The sequence below is a fragment of the Rhinopithecus bieti genome, unplaced genomic scaffold (assembly GCF_001698545.2).
Source record: "Rhinopithecus bieti isolate Rb0 unplaced genomic scaffold, ASM169854v2 scaffold_7681, whole genome shotgun sequence".
Lineage (NCBI taxonomy): Eukaryota > Metazoa > Chordata > Mammalia > Primates > Cercopithecidae > Rhinopithecus > Rhinopithecus bieti.
In genome coordinates, this window is record NW_016806571.1 from 3876520 (window position 1) to 3896921 (window position 20402).

The following is a 20402-nucleotide window of genomic DNA, read 5'->3' on the forward strand; positions in this document are numbered from 1 at the left end:
CCCGGGCTCGCCCGCGCCCCCGGCCCACTAGCGCCCGCTCCCGCCGGCGAGGGCGACCAGGAGTACGTGAGCCCCGACTGGGCAGCCGCGCCCGAGCCCGCCGCTCCGCCCGCAGAGATCCCCTACGAGGAGCTGTGGGCGCACCAGGGGCCGGAGGGCCTCGCCCGGCCGCCCCCAGGACCCGACCTCATCTCCTTCGGGACCGCGGGACCGCCGCGTCGGGAGCCGGAGGCGCCGCCGCCTCCGGTCCCTCCCAAATCTGAGGCGGTGAGTGAGCGCGCTGGGGGCCGAGTCCCGGGTCCAGCCAGGGCCCAAAGCCCGTTCTCCTGAGCCCCGGCCCCGGCCCCGTAGTATGTGGCAGACGAGGTGGCGGGGTGGGGAAGGGGAGAAGGAAAGGGCAGAGCCATGCCAGGCAAGAGCATTTGTAGTAAGGGGCACTGGGGCGAACGGTGGCGGGGGAGCTGTGGGACAGAGATGCGTATAGGTCCCCAGCCTCAGAGGATTTGAGAGAAGCCCCGAAACACTGTTACCCAGAAGGTTCCACAGAACAGGGGTCCTTTAAGTTGTTCCGTGAAAAGAAGTTTCCTTGGCGAAGTAAGCTTAGAGATGTGAGTGATTGCCAGCCCTGTTTCCCTCCTCCTCATGTCGGAGTCACAGAGCATTGGTACATTAAAAGCTCTGAGAAGGCCTGCACTAAGGAATCCTGTTGATCAGAACATTTTCTCCCTGCCCGTAACACCCGTCAGCATCCAATGGAGTCCTCTTTGGGGTACGCGACCTGTAGGGAGGGATGCAGGTGGCAGACGCTTCCTTCCCTCGGTCCCCTCGGCCTTCCTTTGTCCTCTGCTTTCTCTTTTTTTTCCTTGAGGAGGGAGCACGTCTGCTTAACCTGTTTTGATCTACCTCTGTATTCTTTTTCTTAACATTCATAATGGGTTTCCGAGGAACAGGAAGGAGGCTGTGCGTGCGTTGGGACAGGGTGTGGGTGCGTGAGATAGGCTGGGAAGGCTAGGAAGGGTTGGGTGGCTGGCTGACTGATGAGCAGTTGGGGTGCAAGGCAGCCTATTGGCAAAGTGGCACAAGTGTCAGGCCCAGACAGCCCCTTTGCCCAGCTGCTTGGGAAGGGGAAGATAAGGAGTGCCAGCTGTTTGGAGTCGAGGTGGAGTCACCGCCCTCTGCTTGTAGGTGAAGGAGGAGTGCCGCCTGCTCAACGCCCCTCCAGTGCCTCCCCGGGGTGGCAATGGCAGCGGCCGGCTCTCGGGCAGCCCCCCGGTTCCCCCTCGCTTCCCCAAGCTGCAGCCGGTACATTCCCCCAGCTCCAGCCTCTCCTACTACTCCTCTGGCCTCCAGGATGGGTGAGTCCCTGCCTTCCTTTGGTCCTCAGTTCTAAGGTAGATCGAGGCAGGGAAGGGTGAGGAGGGGGGACTATGGTGCTGAGGAAGAGAAACTCTTCAGGCCTGGGAAGTTCCGAGGGTGCAGGTCCGTGTGCAGTGGCTGAGGGAGGGGCACGGGTGTCTGGGTGTCTTGGGACCTGGGGCCCAGTGGCCTGTTTTGCCCACTTCAGCTCCTTTCTCTCTTAAATGTTGAGGAACAGATGGGAACATTGCCCTGGTCCCCTCAAGGTGGGGACTTTGCTGCAGGATAAAGGGACGAGAGCTCCTTGCTGTTTTGAAATATTTATTAGGTTCAGGCTGGGCATGGTGGCTCATGCCTGTAATATCAGCACTTTGGGAGGCCGAGCTGGGTGAATCACTTGAGGTCAGGAGTTCAAGACCAGCCTGGCTAACATGGTGAAACTCCATGTCTTCTAAAATACAAAAATTAGCCGGGCGTCACGGCACGTGCCTATAATCCCAGCTACTCCGGAGGCTGAAGCAGGAGAATCGATTGAACCTGGGAGGCGGAGGTTGCAGTGTGCCAAGACTGCACCACTGCACTCCAGCCTGCGCGACAGAGCGAGACTCCATCTTAAAAGAAAAAAAAAAGAAGAAATTTTTATTAAGTTCAGTTTCGTTTGGTTTTTCCCCTATGTTTTCTGACCTGGGCTGGGGGATGCTGGAAGGAAGAACAAGGCCATTCCGGGGAGGTCTCGGACTGGGGCTGGGGTGCAGGCCTGTGTTGCTGAGGGCACGGTGGTGCTTGGCTGCATTGCATGTGTGACCCTGTCATGTTCCCTCTTGCTCAGCCTCACCTGTCCTATGTGTGTGTGTCTGTCTCTGTCCACAGGGCGGGTTCCCGCAGTGGCAGTGGCTCCCCATCACCGGACACGTACTCCCTCTATTGCTACCCATGCACCTGGGGAGACTGCAAGGTGGGCGAATCCTCTAGCCGCCCAGCCCCCGGACCCCTACCCTCAACCACACAGCCCAGCCAGGCCTCCCGGGCGCTCACAGAGCCTCTGAGCGGTCGAGCCGCCTCCCTTCTGGGGGCTGACACCCCTGTTAAGACCTACCACAGCTGCCCTCCTCTATTCAAGCCCTCACACCCCCAGAAGCGCTTTGCTCCATTCGGAGCTCTCAACCCTTTTTCCGGGCCTGCCTACCCCTCAGGCCCTTCAGCGGCCTCCTCTTCTGGCCCCACAACCACCTCGGGTCCTGTGGCTACCTCTGGCCCTGCGTATTCCCCAGGCCCGGCCTCGCCAGGCCAGGCCTATTCAGCTGCTCCCCCCTCCTCCTGCGCCCCCTCCTCCTCCTCCTCTTCTGAATGGCAGGAACCAGCCGTGGAGCCCTTCGATCCCTTTGAGCTGGGGCAGGGCAGTTCTCCAGAGCCTGAGCTGCTGCGTTCTCAGGAGCCCAGAGCAGTGGGGACACCTGGGCCTGGACCCCGCCTTTCCCCACTTGGCCCCCCCAAGGCCTTTGAGCCTGAAGGTTTGGTGCTGCGCCAGGTCCCCACCCCACTGTCACCAGCTGCTCTGCAGGGACCTGAGGCAGGAGGAGGACGACTTTTTCTAACCCAAGGGCGCCTGGAAGGGCCTCCTGCCAGTCCCCGGGATGGAGCCACAGGCTTTGGAGTCCGGGATGCCTCCTCCTGGCAGCCCCCTGCTGACCTGTCTGCGCTCTCCCTGGAGGAGGTCTCTCGCAGTCTGCGTTTTATCGGGCTCTCAGAGGATGTCGTGAGCTTCTTTGCCCGAGAACGCATCGATGGTAGCATCTTCGTGCAGCTCAGTGAGGACATCCTGGCAGATGACTTCCACCTCACCAAGCTGCAGGTCAAGAAGATCATGCAGTTCATCAAAGGCTGGAGGCCCAAGATCTGAACTGCCCAGCTGGAGCTGCACAGCTGGAATGCTGGCATGGGGGCCCTAGGGACAGCACTTGGGAGGAGCAGGTGCTGCCTGCAGGGAGGATCGATGTCGAGACAGACTGCTCGGCAGCCACTGGGTGGATCCAGGGGAGATGCAAGTGGAAATGTGATCCTCTGGGCTCAGACCGCTGCACGGGACAACTTGCCTCTGAGTGTGCAGAATACATGGGAAAGGGGCTGGGGGCACCACTGTGTACCTGGGCCCAGTAAGGCATTTGCTGTGATTCCTACAATGGGGTCAAAAGCTGGCCTTCAGGGTGACCTAACACCTCCTCATGCCCTGCTATACACCTTCACAAATGACTTCCACTGCTCAAACCTGTAGGCTCTGTTTAGAGACAAGATGGCCGGTAATTTAAGCACAAATTTCCCAAGTGCCCACTCTCCTTTGTGCTCTGTGGGCTTTTGGCCTAAAGCTGCCCCAGAGTGAGGGTGTAGATGTCTGTGTCTCTGGGATGCCTCTCCTTTCCCCCTCTGCTCCACTGCGGTTGACGGGGGGGTTGCCTGGCCCTGCACACAGGTGAGTCGTGTACAAGCCTAAGCCATGGCACCTGAGAAGCTCCACCTGTGGGTCCTGGTTCATGGGTGACGACTTTGGAAGAGCACAGCTCTGCTACTGACCCGATCCACTTACCTAGTTAGGAAGCCAGACACTGCCCAGATGGCTCTAGCACCCTGGCTTCCCCTCTGACTTTACTGCAACTAGTTATCCATCCGTCAGGTGGGGTTCAGTCTCAGAATACTGTCTCCGTGGAAGAGCAGGTCGATTTAGGTCAGCTTCTCCTCGATTCTAGAAACAAGTGGTAGTCAGCCACCCTCAATTCTGCCAATCTCTTGCTCCCATCATTTGGCTCTGACAATATGATTTTTGGTGTTTTTGCCTGGTTTCCTGTCACTGGCACAGGAGGGTACACTTGGGAGAGCGTGGTCCTGGAGCTCAGTCCTGCACTTGTTCACGTGCTTCAGAGCAGGTCTTTGTGCCCTTGAATCTCAAACATGGGGATCTGCTTGGTACCCAGAGCTCTGGTCATTGTGTCCAACCACACACCCCACCCTACCCCTGTGCCCTCCATCTCACCCAGAACCACAGGGTGCCCACTAGTGTCAGGGTCCAAGGTGCCAGCCTTCTCTTCTGCCTTACCTAGTCTACCTATTTATTTCCTCTACTTTTTATCTTAAGAGTAGCCAAGCCGTGCTGGTGCCCATACTCCAAGCAGGCTGCCTCAGCTCAGAGAAGTGGTCAGAGAGTAGAGCACAAAACCTGTGATGTGGGGACATTTGGTTTTCTTGCAGATCATTTAAAGAATCCTCAAGGACTAGTGAAATAAATGCTAGACTGCTGAAGCCTAGTACAAGTGGCATTCTGGGTGCCAGCTGCTTTCTTCTTTTGAAAACAAGGCGATGGGGACCCATGGGCACAGTGTAAATGCCTTCAGGCAGGAGAGGACTGATGGAGGAATGATGTGTGCGTGTGGCCATTCCCATGTCTGCGGAGGTGGCTGGTGGCAGCCTTCATTCCCTTCTGCAAGGCCCTTGCCAGCCCCTCCCTACCCTACAAGAACCCCTCCAGCTCCCACTAGTTTCAGCATAATTCACAACTACCTGGTGTTACTGAAGGGAAAGACCCAGGCTCAAAGCTGAATGCCACCAGCCAGGGCCCAAGCTTAGCTTCTTGCATTGGCAGAATGCCAGCCTCAGGCTCTCAGACCAAATTTGGAAGCCTGTTAATGGCTTTGGTGCAAGGGATCAGCTCCCTACTCTGGTCATCTGAAAACCCCAAGTCAGAGGTGACTTGGTTTTAGGGTCTGGCTTCTTAGTGATCAAGCAGAGCCAGAGCTGATCTCTCTGCCTGCCAGTTCCGGCTACAGAGCTGGGACCAGGGACATATTTGAAGTAACAACTAGAGCAGAGGCAGGAGTAACTGGTAATATCTGACAGTTTAGAATGCAGAATGTGATGGGACTGGAATTACGATTCCACACACACTCAGTGTGGATCCTTCTGCCAGACCCAGTCAGCCCCAGCGCTGTTTACCCAGACTGGGCACTGCTTCTGCCGGAACATGAGTGTAGGAACTTTCCACCCCAGGGGGCGGGGTGGGGAGGGGCTGAAGCTATGGGGGAGTGCAGGTGCTGTGGGGGTCAGCGCTCCTCATGCCGCTCCCATACTGCCCGATTGCCGCGCAGGCATTTCTGGGGCTGGCCAGGATCACTGAACATCAAGGGAAATGTCAGCGCCTGTGCTTAGCACCAGTGTTCCCACAGCTATCCCAAGAAGCACCTATGAATGAGGCACACCCAGAAAAGAAATGGGTAAGATCACACAATGAGGAAGCCCAGGCTGAGCTTTAATATCCTGATACACTGTGGTGAGCAGAAGCCCAGGCAAAGCATCTACACAGACAGGTATGTGTGGTTGAGCCTACCAGGTCCCACTTTCTCTCATCCCAGTCCCTCCCTAAGGTGCTGCCTAGAATTCTGCACACACATTCTTACTCTCAAAGCACAGGGCTTTCTTCCAGATTGCTTTTTGAAGGAGGTGTTTAAACCAGAAGGGCAAAGACACTGACACAGAGTTTGGTTTTTATTGTTATGTGTTTGGCTAGGTGCAGAATTGCCCTCACCACCCCTGGCCACCCTGGCCTCTTGGGAGGAACAGGCAGAGAGGTGGCTCCAGATGGCTCTTGGCTGCCACTCTAGGCCTTGGGGCTTATACAATGAGCACAGTGGGCTCTAGCTTCCAACAGGAAGTGCAGACTAATTCACAGTCACACTTTACCAGGAGGGAGAGATGGTCTTGGCTGAAGGCACTTTAATCAGGGAGCAACCCCAGTGCCGGATTTTGTCTTCCTTCTCTCCTTACTCTGATAAATCTAGACCACTCTGTTGGAGAACCCGCACTGCCAGCAGCTGGAGTTAGTGCACTGACTGAGCAAGGCGTGAGGCCTGCTCACTGGTAGAACTTCTTGTTGGGGCTGTTAGCATGGTCAGCTAGCAGCTGGCATGGGGTGAACTGTTTTCCATAGGCAGCTTCATACTTCTTGAGCCGGTCCACTATCTTCTGGGCGCCATACAGATCCACAAAGCGGAAAGGCCCTGAATAGAGAAAGAGGACTTCGTTGAAGGAGATGCAACACAGGCTCCAGGCTAAAGTGAGCTACTTTCCCAACCTGCGAGACCAACCTCCAAGACAAGGCGGGAAGCCAAGCCCAAAGACGGCTCCGATGTCTCCCTCTGCAGGTGTGGCCAAGATCCCCTCTTGCAGGCACATGACTGCCTCATTCACAAATCTTGTCACCAGGCGGAACTGGATGTCTTCGTCTGAGGAGCTGCCAAGAGAGAGATGTTTAGGTAGAAGAGAAAAAGGGGAGGAAAGCCAAAGCTACAGATGCAGAATGGAAGTCGGGATGGGTGTATGGGGAGCTCTGTGGGCCGGTTGGTGCTGACCCTCAGAGAAGATGCTGCCTGGGTGGGCCAAACTTTCCCATGGAAAAAGTGGAGAGTAACTTGCCCTAATTAACATGAAACTGAGCACCTAGAACAGGGCCTGGTGCCAAGATAATCAGTATCTCTTTGGCATCAGCAACAGTCAGCTGCTCACAAATGCCAATAAAGATCTGGGAGGGTGAAGGGTTCAAGGAGAATCTGTCCTTCCAGCAGCTCTCTGGGACCTTGCCAGAGAAGGCTGGAGCAGGGAGGGCTTCACCAGACATGGCCTGGTTCTCACCTCGATGCCAGGCAGAGACCAAGGCAGCACATGTGAGGGCCTTCCACTTGGAAAGCTACCATGCTAGCATCAGGAGTGGTCCTCCTGTTCAGGTATGGTGGTCACAAAGAAAATGGAAGAGGACACCATGGCACGTGTATACCTAAGTAACCTGCATATGTATCCCAGAACTTAAAGTATTAAAAAAAAAAAAATAGAAAAGAAAAGAAAGAAAATGGAAGAGGGGCTGGGAAGCTTTGGGCTGTCAGAGAAAGTCTATTTTCAGGCATTAGCCACTCAAATGGACTTACACTTCAGACTTAGGAGGCAGCTTCAGACTCGCTAAAATACTATCCATGTCAGAATTCAAATCCTTCCTCTTCACACCCTCCTGATAGATGTAAAAGCCCTTCCCCGACTTGCGACCTAAAAGAGGCAAGAAAAGGGAGTGTTACTATTCCTTCTCAGAACCCTGGCCTGGCCAGGCATGGTGGCTCATACCTGTAATCCCAGCACTTTGGGAGGCCGAGGTGGGTGGACCATTTGAGGTGAGGAGTTTGAGACCAGCCTGGCCAACATGGTGAAACCCCATCTCTACTAAAAATACAAAAATTAGCCAGGCGTGGTGGGCGCCTATAATCCAGGCTACTCGGAAGGCTGAGGCAGGAGAATCACTTGAACCTGGGAGGTGGAGGTTGCAGTGAGACGAGATCATGCCACTGCACTCCAGCCTGGGTCACAGAGTGAGACTGTCTCAAAAAACAAAAACAAAAAAACAACCCTGGCCTGAGAATTCTTGTCTCTGTTGGTCTATTATAAAGCTCTGGCCTCTTCTGAATTACTGAATTTGTATGTCTAGCTAACCCTAGCAAATTAGTCTTTGTCAGAAGAGTGGGCAGAGAAAGAAAGATCATCTTGTGACCTGGATCTTGGGCATCTGTGTACCTGGATGAGAAAGGCCACCTGGGTGAGTTTTAACATCCCGATATGCAACACCAGGCCCTAGGACACCCAGGCTGTAATGCTGATTTTGCTATTTTGCCAAGAAAGTCCCCTCTCTGTGGGCCTCAACTGTATACTGTGTATTGTGAGCTTATACTTTCTCCCCACAGGTGGCCAGACAACATGGTAAAGCCCGGATGCAGAGCTTGCTTCTGCACTATCGCAGATTTTGTCTCGGGGGGATAAAATGTTTGTCCATCTGGCGTGACTTGGACCAGTAACTTGGACCAGGTGATGCTAGAGCCCCAGAAGGGTAGAACTCTGCCTTTTGTCCATAGTCTATAGTCCTGGCCCTTAGAAAGTTCACAGGACCTTTTTCTTTTTTCTTTTTTTTTTTAAATATATAAAGGAAGGAGCCTCGCCATGTTGCCCAGGCTGGCCTCAAACTCCTGGGCTCAAGCGATCCTCCCACCTCAGCCTCCTAAGCAGCTAAGACCATAAGTGGTTGCTACTGCACCTGACTCATGAAATCATTTTTGAAATCTCCAATGACAAGGGCTCTGTGTTTAGAAAACTTTCTTCCAGGAGGGCTTCTGTAACTCTTTGGTCTCAGGAACTGCTCAGAACTTTGTAACCAGTGGTGCTAGTTATGTTTCCTTGAGGCTACTCACCTAGGAAGCCCTTGGACACCATCTGTGTCAGCAGTTCTGGGTTTCCGCCTCCAAACCGCTCCCCAAAGACTTTGCCCAGATCTTCCGCCACATGTTTTGCTACATCCACGCCAACTTCATCCACCAGTGTGGCGGCACCCACAGGAAAGCCAAAACTTGTGGTCAGGGAATCCAGCTTCTTCGGGTCAACTCCTTCCTGAACAGGAAGCGAAGCAGGGACCTCTGGGGAAGGGCAGCCCAAATCCCCCCAAAGGGCTCCCTGTACTGGCTCCAAACACTGCCTTGTGTAAAACCCACTTCTGAGTGTCACCTGACCAGGCCTAGGACTGGTGCTATTTCATTCAGGGAAGCACAAAGAAGTTTGGGGCCACAAGTGGAAAGTCTGAGCCTTCTCTAATCTACAGCACTTTAAGGACGTTTAGAGATGACTAAATTCTTCATTTTCTTGTTTGCATTTCTGAATCTCAATAATAAGGAGATTCCAAGACAGATGGCTGAGTGTGTCATGACCAACAGAAGAAACATCATTAAAGAGCAGCACTCAGAGCCCTGTGATCCCCAAGTCTGGTTAAGTGCCCAGAGAGGAGGATCCCTCTCCTTTCCTGCCAGAATGACCTCGATGGCTACTAGAGGGTTCTGTGTGCTGCAGAAACAGATGCAGCACCAGTTGAACCAAGCAGGCCCTGTTCTGGATGGTCCCTTCCTCAGAGAGGTGCAGAAACAGCATAGAAGACATGCTGTGGGGGGCCTTTAGCTTGCTGGAACAGTGAGGAGGCTGCGGGGCAGAGGGAAAGCTCTGCCCCTTTCAATGCAGTATGAGCCCAACTTCCGACTGCTGTGCAGAGAGGGGGCACCAGGGACCTTCCTAGACAAGAGCAGGAGTTGGTATATTAGAAGGAAGCTTGGTCCTTATCTTGACATTATGAGTTTTGGAGTGACTGAAGGAGTGGACGATGCCTCAAACACTCTGGAGAGCAATACCAACCTGGAGGATTCGGATGACTTCAGACATCATGGGCGCAAGACACCTGGTAGTATAGAAGCCAGGTCCATCCTGCCAAGGGAGAGAACATGAGCTCACTGGCCCTGTTGCTGGAACTGAAACACTCTACCTTTCCCAGGGTCACTTCAAAGTCATTTGAAAGTCACTGTAAAACTTAAGGTGACTTAAAATCTCAATCAGAATCCTTAAAAATGAAATTGCAGGGGAAGCCATACTAGGGGTAGCCTGGCTTGAATCAAAGAGTACAGCAGATAGTTTCATGGTCACCTTCAAGGTCTGGGATGGCTGGGAGAACCCTGCCACACCCTAGATACTCCCCACTCCCACCTTGACTCAGTGGGACAGTCAATGCCACCGTCTGTCCTAGAGACAACCCAGGGGAAAATCATATCAAAATCTGGTCATTTGCCCCAGAATATTTATAAACAAGCCTGGAGGTAAAAGGAGTCTTATTAGAACTTTCCAAACTCTACAGCTCTGTTACACAGCCCCTTACCTTAACCACAATGATGACCTTCCCCTGCTTGAGACCGACTGCTACAGCTGAAGCACTGGTGTCTCTGGAAGTTTTCTCAGTCGTGATAATCTCCAGCAGCTGCATCTTGTCCACGGGAGAGAAGTAGTGCATGCCGATCACCTGGCAAGGGGAACCAAAAGCCAACAGATTGGAGAATGCGGTTGAGGAATCTAGAGCATTCCTTCTCTGTTAGGAAAACACTAGAAAGAAAGGTGGCTGTGATACAGGAATACTGCTTGACATAGCTGAGTGGTTTGGTTCCATGGATCTTTGATAAAGTTTAGTATGCTTAGGGAGAGCATACTGGAATCCTCCTCTTCTATTTGCTTCTAAGGTTTTTCACTACGGACATCAGATCCTCCCACAATCAGTGCCAAAACCACAGCTCGAGGCCAAACTAGATTTATTGGGGAACAACGGATGAAGGTTCCACTTATATTAATGATACTGATGGGTTAGATAAGAGGATCCATTTTTTGGGGAGGGGGCGGGGCAGGCAGAAGAATTAATGTGTTGGGCCGTCAGAGATACATTTGCATTTTACACAGATGGGTCTCACCACCAGGATACTAGATTTAACTAACACTCCTCAACAATCAGATGCATTTAAGACTCATTAAACCAGCAGTTCTCCACGTGTAGCACCCGGGCCCAACAAGCACTGTCGTCACCTGGGAGCGTTAGGCGTGCACGTTCTCAGGCGTAGCCCAGCCCTCCTGAATCAGAAACTCCATGGGTGGGGCCCAGATTTGTTTTAATAATCCCTCCTGGTGATTCTGATGCGTGCTAAAGTTTCAGAGAACCCCCTCATTGAGCTAACAGTTACACCGTCTTCACAACAGAACTGTGGTGAAAGAAGTCTAATTCATTTATTTATAGTTTTGCTTTCTCCCTCTCACTTGAGCTATAAGGTACAAGTCATATCTATAATTTTTGGCTGTTCATTATCTACCTGCTGTTCAATACATTTACCACTTATTCCTTACATTTAATCCATTACAACCCTGTGAACTGGTCAGCCTAATTATCTAGATGAGGAAAAAAGGTATCAAGAGGTTGGCAGTTCAGAGTCAGTCAGCATATGACGGGGTGGGATTCCATTACAGGTCTGTCTCCAATGCCATTAGGTAATACACAGATCAATTAAATGTTATATAAACTTATCAATCCAAAAGTTGTTTCTAACCCCTACAGTGTTCTTTTAGTTACGTCTGAAATACTTAGGACCTGATTCAGACTCAGTACTCCTGAGCAAAAGAATTAGCCTTTATTGACATAGAATTTCTATATAATAAAATGCACAGATCTTAAAAGTGTTCACATCGATGAGTTCTGACAACTGTATATACATCCATATAATCACTACCCCAAGCAAAATACATTTACATCACTCAGAAAGTTGTGCCAAAGATGACCAATGCATCCTGGATGGCTGGGGATTTCCCAACTGTGGCACTGAGGATCCTGTGTCCCTTGGTCCCAGGCAAACCAAGATGGTTGGTCACCCTATTTTGCCTTTTTGGCATTACTTTTAAATGAATGACATAAAGGCAAGCAGGTGAGAAAAGTTATCCTAGATCCTTGGAGGCCAGAGCTGCGAAGTGCGATGCTTGTTCTGCTCCGATGGTGGGGAGATGTTAGCATCAAATGAACAGCAACGGCATCGCCTGTACTGATTTTAGATGCCACACAGATGTTTTGAGTGATATGACACGATCAGACTGTCCATCTGTAGACTATCCGCTGCCACTTCTCCCTATGACCTTTATCCTGCCATCACTGAGCCTGCCTCTGTCAGGTCCCCACATCACTTCTAATCTGCTGTGTGCCAGGAAACTAGATTACCCTGCATTAGCAAGCTAGGAGAGTAGGAATAAATAGGCTTTTGTGTTTTCAGTACATAGAATTTATATTAACACTTTCAGCTGCTTAAAGTTCTTTTATAATTCCTGCCTACCTTCGGCTGGGTCTGGTTAGCGGAGGCTAACTGGTATCCCCTAGAGAAGTGAGTTGTTTAACTTCTCTTTGAATGATTTCACTTCCCCTTAATTACTGTGGTTGAGAGCAAAAATAAACTTCTGGGCATCATTCCAAATACTCACAGAAAGTGCTTCTATATAACCCAGCCCTTTCATGTCCTGGGGTAGAAGGTGTAAGCAAACCCACAGGCAGACACATCCCACCATTCCTGCCATTCCCTGGAGTTGGAACCAAACCTGTTCTAAATAGTCACTGACTCTGCTCTGTAGCCAAACTGATATTTTGGAGCATCCTTTCTTAAGGCCTATCCCTCAATGCCTAACTGTAGGATACAGGTAGGCTTTATATCCTGAACCTGAAAAATAATGCCCATTTGGGATCCTTGAAAAGGTTATTTTTTGTTGTACGTTATTCCTGCATCTCACACTAGTCATGGTATTAGCATTTATGTGTTCAGTGTTTGGGAACCACCCGCATCCACTTCGTAATCCAGACCTGCCTCTTCTGTACTCAAGCTCTAAGCCTTTATCAGTGAATCTGAAGCAATAAAATATCTCAGAGTTTTTCTCTGTTCCGAGTTTACCTTCTCAGGTCTTTTGCTGACAGCAGCAATTTCACTGATTGGGAGAGCAGATGTGTTACTGGCAAAGATACAGTGATCTGGAATCACCTGCAGGGGAAAAGCATTTAACAATGTGTCAGGTAGGCCTGGGAGATGATTAGAGGCCATGGCAAAGCTAATGAGTGACACCTGGGCTCAGCCCACTCTCTCACCCCCAACTGCTCAGACAGTAGATGTCACTCACCCAGACATTGACGGATCACCTAGGGGCTTTTGTGTTGGGGAAGATGTTGACCTTGTTCCTTTTCCCATTCTGCCTTCCTCTAGTTGTGACCCATCATGAGGTCACCTTATCCTGACCTGGAGACTACATCTCAGCAGTTGGGTCAATAAAACAACTTAGAACAACACTGAAAAGACGGCCTTGAATTCATTCAACACCCAGCATGGGCGTCAACTCCTCTTTTGTTTGGATCTGCCCTGGAGTCTGGAAGCTTATGAAACACTCCCCCACTTCACTTTTATAAGAACAAACCAAAATGTGCATGCTTGTGTCATTTTATACAGTGTGTTACTAAAAAACGGCATACCATTATAAGTACAGCTACAGGACACAAATACTATTAACTATTAGCTTCATCAACCTGGAGAATAGTCTCTAATGCAGATTGTCTCAGCATTCTAGCCACGATCCCAACTTATTCATGTTTTTATTTATTTATTTATTTATTTTTTAAGACAGTCTCGCTCTGTTGCCCAGGCTGGAGTGTAGTGGTGCAGTCTAGGCTCACTGCAACCTCCGCCTCCCAGTTATTCATGTTTTTATTCAGATGGCTGGATGAAAAACGTGAAAGGGACACCTGTCAAACGTGTGCAAACCTGGAACAGGCAGAATCCTAACAGAGATGAGAATCGAGGAGGACACATTCAACACACTGAAAAGCTGAGTACAAAATAAGATTATAATGCAATAAAAGTACTGCATTAAGATTAAAAAAAAAAAAAGGAAAGAACTGTATGGGTACTTGAAGGACAAGACCTGGCTTGGCAGTATTTGTGGTAAAAATCCCATGATTTTAGTTAATCAAGAGTGGAGGGTGGGCACGGTGGCTAAACAATTATAATTCCAATACTTCAGGAGGCCAAGGATGGAGGATTGCTTGAGGCCAGGAGTTCAAGACCAACCTCGGCATCATAGTGAGACCTTGTATCTGCAACAAATAACTTTTTTTTTTTTTTTGAGACAGAGTCTCGCTTTTTCACCCAGGCTGGAGTGCAGTGGCGTGATCTCAGCTCACTGCAAGCTTTGTCGCCCAGGTTCAAGCAATTCTCCTGCCTCAGTCTCCCAAGCAGCTAGAATTACAGGCACCTGCCACTGCGCCTAATTTTTTTTGTAGTTTTTAGTAGAGACAGGGTTTCATCATCTTAGCCAGGCTCGTTTTGAACTCCTGATCTCGTGATCCACCCACCTCAGCCTCCCAAAGTGCTGGGATTACAGGTGTGAGCCAGAGCGCCCGGCCTTACAAAAAATAACTTTAAAAAATTAGCCAAGCATGGTGGCACGTACCCATAGTCCTAGTTACTCAGGAGGCTAAAGAGAGAGGCTCACTTGAGCCCAGGAGCTTGAGGTTACAGTGAGCTGTGATCATGCCACTGCACTGCAGCCTGGGTGACAGATTGAGACCCTGTCTCTAAAAAAAAAAAAAAAAAGAAAGTGGAATGAATTGACAGTACAGCATGACTGTCAGAAAGCTTACACAGTATCAGATTACTTTCTTAGTAATATAGTGTCTAATGCTGGTGGTGAAATCCTTTCTGAAGAGCAAGCTAATGTCTCCAAAGCTGGCTGGCAAACATTCTTCCCTTCCTTGGACATGTATGTCTTCTCTCCCAGCTAGAAGTAGAGTCTGTTTCCCTTCTCCTTGAATCTGGGCTGGTCTTGTGACTTGTTTTTATCAACAGAATGCAGCAGAAGTTACCCTGCCAGTTCCAGGCCTACCTAGCCCTGTGAGGCCCAGTAGCCTCTTTTTAAATTTTTAAAATTATTTATCTTCTTTTCTTCCTGACAATAAATTTAGGAAGCTCAGTAGCTTCTGCTTTTGTACTTTTGGAAGCCTGCAGCCACACTACAAAGAAGTTCTGGTGAGATGACTAAGTGAGGACAGGCCATGAGAGACGTGGGGGAAGCAGTGAGGTGCCTCAGTCGTGCTTCCTGCGGAATGCAGCCCAGGAGTGACCCCAGCCTTGAAATCAGTGGACATAAGCACCACTGTCTCTCAGAGCCCTGCCCAGATTGCAGAATTGTGAAAAGATAGTTGTAAACACAGCAGTAGAACACCGAGACATGAGGAAGATACTAGAGAGGACAACCGAAACAGGGGGTGGTCTAGAGATAATGCCTGTGGAATAATGTCCAAGGAATGGGTTTTGTGAGTTCTATGGGCAATAAAAGAAGATACTATTTGTTTATTTATTTTGAGACGGAGTCTTGCTTTGTGGTACTCTTATCTTTTGTAATAAGTTCACTGCTCATTATATCCAGCATGTTGCCAAGTCAGAATCATTTCATGTTCACCTTTCGGTAACCCACATTCTGTTTATCCAACTGTAGACTAGCTTAGGCCTTGGACCTCATACCTGAATTACTGCTATTACTCCTCGGAGCTCACTCTTCCTACTCCCCACTTCAAGTACTTGTTTTGTTCATGTCAGCCCATCTCAAGAAGTGGCTATGGAGAACATTTGGGAGCTGGGCCAAGGCAGCATTTCCACAGAACAAGCATCTGGAGGAACTGTCCTCCCCTATTTCCTTTGCAGCCTTAGACCTGAAGAGGTTTGGTTATGGCTTTCGGCTAACCAAAAAATCTGGCTATACTTTGTGAGGTTATCTGTATGTTTGGGTGACAGAGTTCCTACATGAATAAGGTGAACGAACCCTAATTTTCTTCCTTTAAGATTTAGATTTGACCTTATTATAACATATGCAGTGTGCATGAGCACACATAAAAACTTAACGTTTGATAATGAAAAGTCCTTTCTTTTTTGGAGATGGAGTCTCGCTCTGTCACCCAGGCTGGAGTGCAGTGGTGTGATCTCGGCTCACTGCAACCTCCGCCTCCCAGGTTCCAGCGATTCTCCTGCTTCAGCCTCCCGAATAGCTGGGACTACAGGCGCATGCCACCATGCCCGGCTAATTTTGTATTTTGTAGTAAAGATGGGGTTTCACTATATTGGCCAGTCTGGTCTCACACTCCTGACCTTGTGATCCGCCCGCCTCAGCCTCCCAAACTGCTGGGATTACAGGTGTGAGCCACCATGCCCAGCCTTTGAATAGTCCTTTTTTTAAAAGCAACCACGGGTTTCCTATAGCTCCTTTAAAAAAAAAAATCTCTTTTCTGTTCACTACACTAGGATTCAAGTACAACAGCCCCTTGCTTACCACTTCTACTTCCTTTAGCACTCTGTGCTTAAGACTAAGGTCCTCAAACACAGCTTCAATCACCATGTCGGCCTTTTCAAAACCTTGGTAATCAAGCTGCCCAGTCAAGTTGCTGAAGATGGAATCCCTTTCAAATGATGTTAGAGCTTTCTTCTTCACTTTGTCATTCAATCTAGAAAAAACACATTCCTCGTTAGATGGGAAAAAAAGGAAACTAATGTTTACTTGAGTGTCCATGGGCCAGAGCACACATGTGTCTTTCACCAACTCTGTGAGGTAGTTGTTCTGTTAGTCCTATTCTGAGGGAGACTTTCGAGTTGTTTAAAGAGTCTCAGAGGGACCTATGGTCAAATAGCTTGATAAGGGAGGGTGCTAGAATTCAGACCTGTTAACTCCCAAGTACACATTCTTTCTACCATAGAATGCCTCCAAATGCCCAACTTACATAAACTAAATCACTCTTAAACCAGTTAAATTTGCCAAGAGGAGTAAATAACGTGAATACTAGAATGGCAGAACAAAAGAGCAGTTCTGGTGATTCTCTACCTATGACAGAGGAAGCAGCCAAAGTGTGTTTGAGACCACATGGTTTTATATTTGCTTATCACAAATATATAATTTTATGTTATTTTGTAGTTGTAATCTTCTTCGTCTTTTTTTTTTTTTTTTTTTTTGAGACGGAGTCTCGCTTTGTTGCCCAGACTGGAGTGCAGTGGCACGATCTCGGCTCACTGCAACCTCCGTCTCCCGGGTTCAAGCAATTCTCTGCCTCAGTCTTCTGAGTAGCTGGGATTACAGGCGCCGACCACCATGCCTAATTTTTTTTTTTTTCAGTCGAGATGGGGTTTCACCATCTTGGCCAGGCTGGTCTTGAACTCCTGACCTCATGATCCATCTGCCTCGGCTTCCCAAAGTGTTGGGATTACAGGCGTGAGCCACCACGCCCGGTCTGTAGTTGTAATCTTCTAAAGAACAGAGGCCAAGCATTATTTCCTATATTCTCCATCTACTTCCCACTCATTACCTAGTAGCACATTGCACTGATTACATAAAATATTATCTCAAGGTTTCTTTTTTCCCACAGGGAGCAGAAAAGGATTCCTGTTATTAAGACATGTAACTGATTATTTTTCGTTGCCAAGGGAAGTAGGCTCTCTTAGATTCCATCTGACCACACTTTCAGAATGAATCACCTAGAGTTTTCCTCTAAATGAAGAATGAAGCTAAACCCCATTCACTAATTTCCTTAACCAAAAGAAAAATGAAGGCCACAAGATAAATACAAAGTATTCAAATAAAGTCTTAAGGGCCGGGCATAGTGGCTCACATCTGTAATCCCAGCACTGTGGGAGGCTGCAGCGGGTGGATCACTTGAGGCCAGGAGTTCAAGACCAGCCTGGCCAACATGGTGAAATCCCATCTCTACAAGAAAAACAAAAATCAGGCCAGGCGCGGTGGCTCAAGCCTGTAATCCCAGCACTTTGGGAGGCCGAGATGGGCGGATCACGAGGTCAGGAGATCGAGACCATCCTGGCTAACATGGTGAAACCCCATCTCTACTACAAAATACAAAAAACTAGCCAGGCGAGGTGGCGGGGCGCCTGTAGTCTCAGCTACTCGGGAGGCTGAGGCAGGAGAATGGTGTAAACCCGGGAGGCGGAGCTTGCAGCGAGCTGAGGTCCGGCCACTGCACTCCAGCCTGGGCGACAGAGTGAGGCTCTGTCTCAAATAAAAAAAAAAAAAAAAAAAAAATTCAGCTGTGCGTGGTGGCGCATGCCTGTAGTCTCAGCTATTTGTGAGGCTGAGGCAGGAGAATTGCTTGAACCTGGGAGGCAGAGGTTGTAGTGAGCCAAGATCGCACCATTGTGCTCCAGCCTGGGCAACAAAGTGAAACTCTTGTCTGAAAAGAAACAAAAACATCAAATAAGGTTTTAAAAAAGTATCAGCCCAAACCTTTTGTTTTTGACAATCAGGACAGCAGTCAGCAAACAAGATACTTGTCAGCATTCAAAACATTGTTACTTGCTCTAATTCTAATGCCCCATTAAACTATTCCCAAGAGAGGACAGGAACTATTACGTCCCAAGTCAGCCGTGTGGTGAGCAGCACTCACCAGAACCTGATGTTTCTAAGACAAAAAGGGGAACCCAGGACACTATTCAAGAGAGATTGGGGGAGGAAACTATTTTAGAGCAACAATTTCTTACTTTGGTGATGGTATGGACTGCTGTTTGGGATGCTTGCATGCTAGTTTTAGGGCACTGCTGCTATCTAGCACATGCCATTTTTTCGGTCAGAATCTTCTACTACAACTTATTATCTTACAATAATTTGCCAACATGATGAAACCTGCCAGATCCTGGTTAGCATTATGGCAGCAATATGTGAGTTTCCCTGCAGAAAAGGGATAACAACATGCTTAAGCTATCTAATCCATTTAAGAAACAAAAAACCTCACTCAGCTAAAACTCACATGCAGGATGGTTTAAGTGCAGCCAGCTTGTCCATTAAATGTGAGCAGAAAACTGATCAAACCAAACCCCCATTTGGCCAAGCTGCTGTTCCATCTTTCCTTCTGGAAAACAGGCAGTATGTGTGTGGTGGTGACAGAGGCAGGAGGTGAGGAGGGGGAATAATATTCCCCCTTTATTAATTCAGAGGTAAGATGGAGATAGTCTGTAAAGCCACAGACACTGTGGAGGAATCAGTTTACGGCTTCTCTCTGTAATGCCAGTCAGGAAATACAAGGCTCAAGAGTCCTGATCCCGGCCCTGCCTTGCCCCTGCAATTACCGCCCATTTCCTTACATCCTAACCTCACTCAGTCTTCTCAACAGAGACAGTCATGCCGTTTCAATAATCCTTAACAATAGAGCAATTACATGCAAACTGTATCAAAATCCGCAGGCCTGATACTAAAGTGTAAAATGGCATTAACAAGTATCTACTAGATAAGATTTTCCCTTCTGTATTCAAAGACTACAGACTCCAAGGATGTTAATTGTCTATAATATCCGTAACAAAACGAAGTCAAAGAAGGAACTGGCATTTCTAAAAATCAAAAGAAACTTGGCTTCACTATGGAGTATCTAGAACTTACTATGTTCAGGAAAAAGGAATCCGTGATGACAAAAACAAACAAAAAACCCACCAAGCCAACACAAAAAACAACAACCAAGAAAAAATGGACATTCTAACTCTTGCAAAGAGAGAGAGCAGGCTTACCCTTTGAACACTTGTTGCTGTCCTCGGTCTAGCCCAGTGAGGGTGGCATCTTTAAGTATAGTCTTTAGCCCCTTATCTACGGAGACTTGGGCGATGCCTGCTCCCATCAGCCCTGCACCAAGAATAGCCAGATGCCTGCAAGGAAAGGACGAAATGACTTTCGGCAAACTGATCTCAATCATTTCAGTAAAAGTGGAAGATTGCCTAAGTTATTCAATAAATCAACTAATGCAGGCACAACTACAAGGTGTTTCAAATAATTTTATTTATTAAAACACAGCTTTAATAAATGATTGATTTTAAAAGTGCAAAACCCACCAAGTCTAAATGATTGATTTTAAAAGTTAAGTGGAAAACCCACCAGGTCTAAAAGAACTGGTCTACCCAAGATAGAATTATACTAATCTTCAATCATGCTTCAGAATCACTGAAAACAAAACAACCAGTTTATGTTTAAGTCAACATGAGTATTTTTTTTTTTTGGAACAAAACCCAACTTGCAGTGATATGCCCCAAAAGACCAACCTCTTTTCTTATTGAACAACTTATTTGTTAGTGATTTTGACTATCTGCCAGTTATCTTTCTTTCTTTCTTTTTTTTTTTTTTTTTTTGAGACGGAGTCTTGCTCTGTCGCCCAGGCTGGAGTGCAGTGGCCGGATCTCAGCTCACTGCAAGCTCCGCCTTCCGGGTTTACGCCATTCTCCTGCCTCAGCCTCCCAAGCAGCTGGGACTACAGGCGCCCGCCACCTCGGCCGGCTAGTTTTTTGTATTTTGTAGTAGAGATGGGGTTTCACCGTGTTAGCCAGGATGGTCTCAATCTCCTGACCTCATGATCCGCCCATCTCGGCCCCCCAAAGTGCTGGGATTACAGGCTTGAGCCACTGCGCCCGGCCAGTCATCTTTCTTTCTTTTTTTGAGAGACATGGTTTTGCTCCCTCACCCAGGCTGGAGTACAGTGGTACAATCCTAGGCTCACTGCAGCCTTGAACTCCTGGGTACAAGTGATCCTTCTGCCTCAGTCTCCTGAGTAGCTCAGACTAAAGGTGTGTATCACC

At 48.8% G+C, this 20402-nt stretch overlaps 2 protein-coding genes across 3 annotated transcripts in view; one reads left to right on the plus strand and one right to left on the minus strand.

Annotated features, from left to right (window-relative positions):
* The window catches only part of GAREM2 (GRB2 associated regulator of MAPK1 subtype 2), a 16969-nt gene extending 12305 nt beyond the window's left edge, over positions 1–4664 (plus strand). The window contains exons 6-9 of one of the 2 annotated variants that reach the window (XM_017876871.1): positions 1–267; positions 1186–1355; positions 2227–2311; positions 2711–4664. The exon at positions 1–267 is cut by the window's left edge and continues 10 nt beyond it. In XM_017876871.1, coding sequence (XP_017732360.1) covers positions 1–267; positions 1186–1355; positions 2227–2311; positions 2711–3256 — 1068 coding nt within the window. In that variant the 3' untranslated portion in view covers positions 3257–4664. Of the gene's footprint in view, positions 268–1185; positions 1356–2226 lie in introns of both variants that reach the window. The other variant, XM_017876870.1, reaches the window with a different exon arrangement.
* Positions 4665–5867: 1203 nt separating this feature from the next.
* HADHA (hydroxyacyl-CoA dehydrogenase trifunctional multienzyme complex subunit alpha) overlaps positions 5868–20402 on the minus strand; it is a 63106-nt gene continuing 48571 nt past the window's right edge. Inside the window, 9 exon segments of the mRNA XM_017876865.1 lie at positions 5868–6398; positions 6486–6631; positions 7320–7434; positions 8622–8817; positions 9607–9675; positions 10121–10261; positions 12705–12791; positions 16123–16294; positions 19347–19481. Of these exon segments, the coding sequence (XP_017732354.1) occupies positions 6253–6398; positions 6486–6631; positions 7320–7434; positions 8622–8817; positions 9607–9675; positions 10121–10261; positions 12705–12791; positions 16123–16294; positions 19347–19481 (1207 nt within the window). The 3' untranslated portion in view covers positions 5868–6252.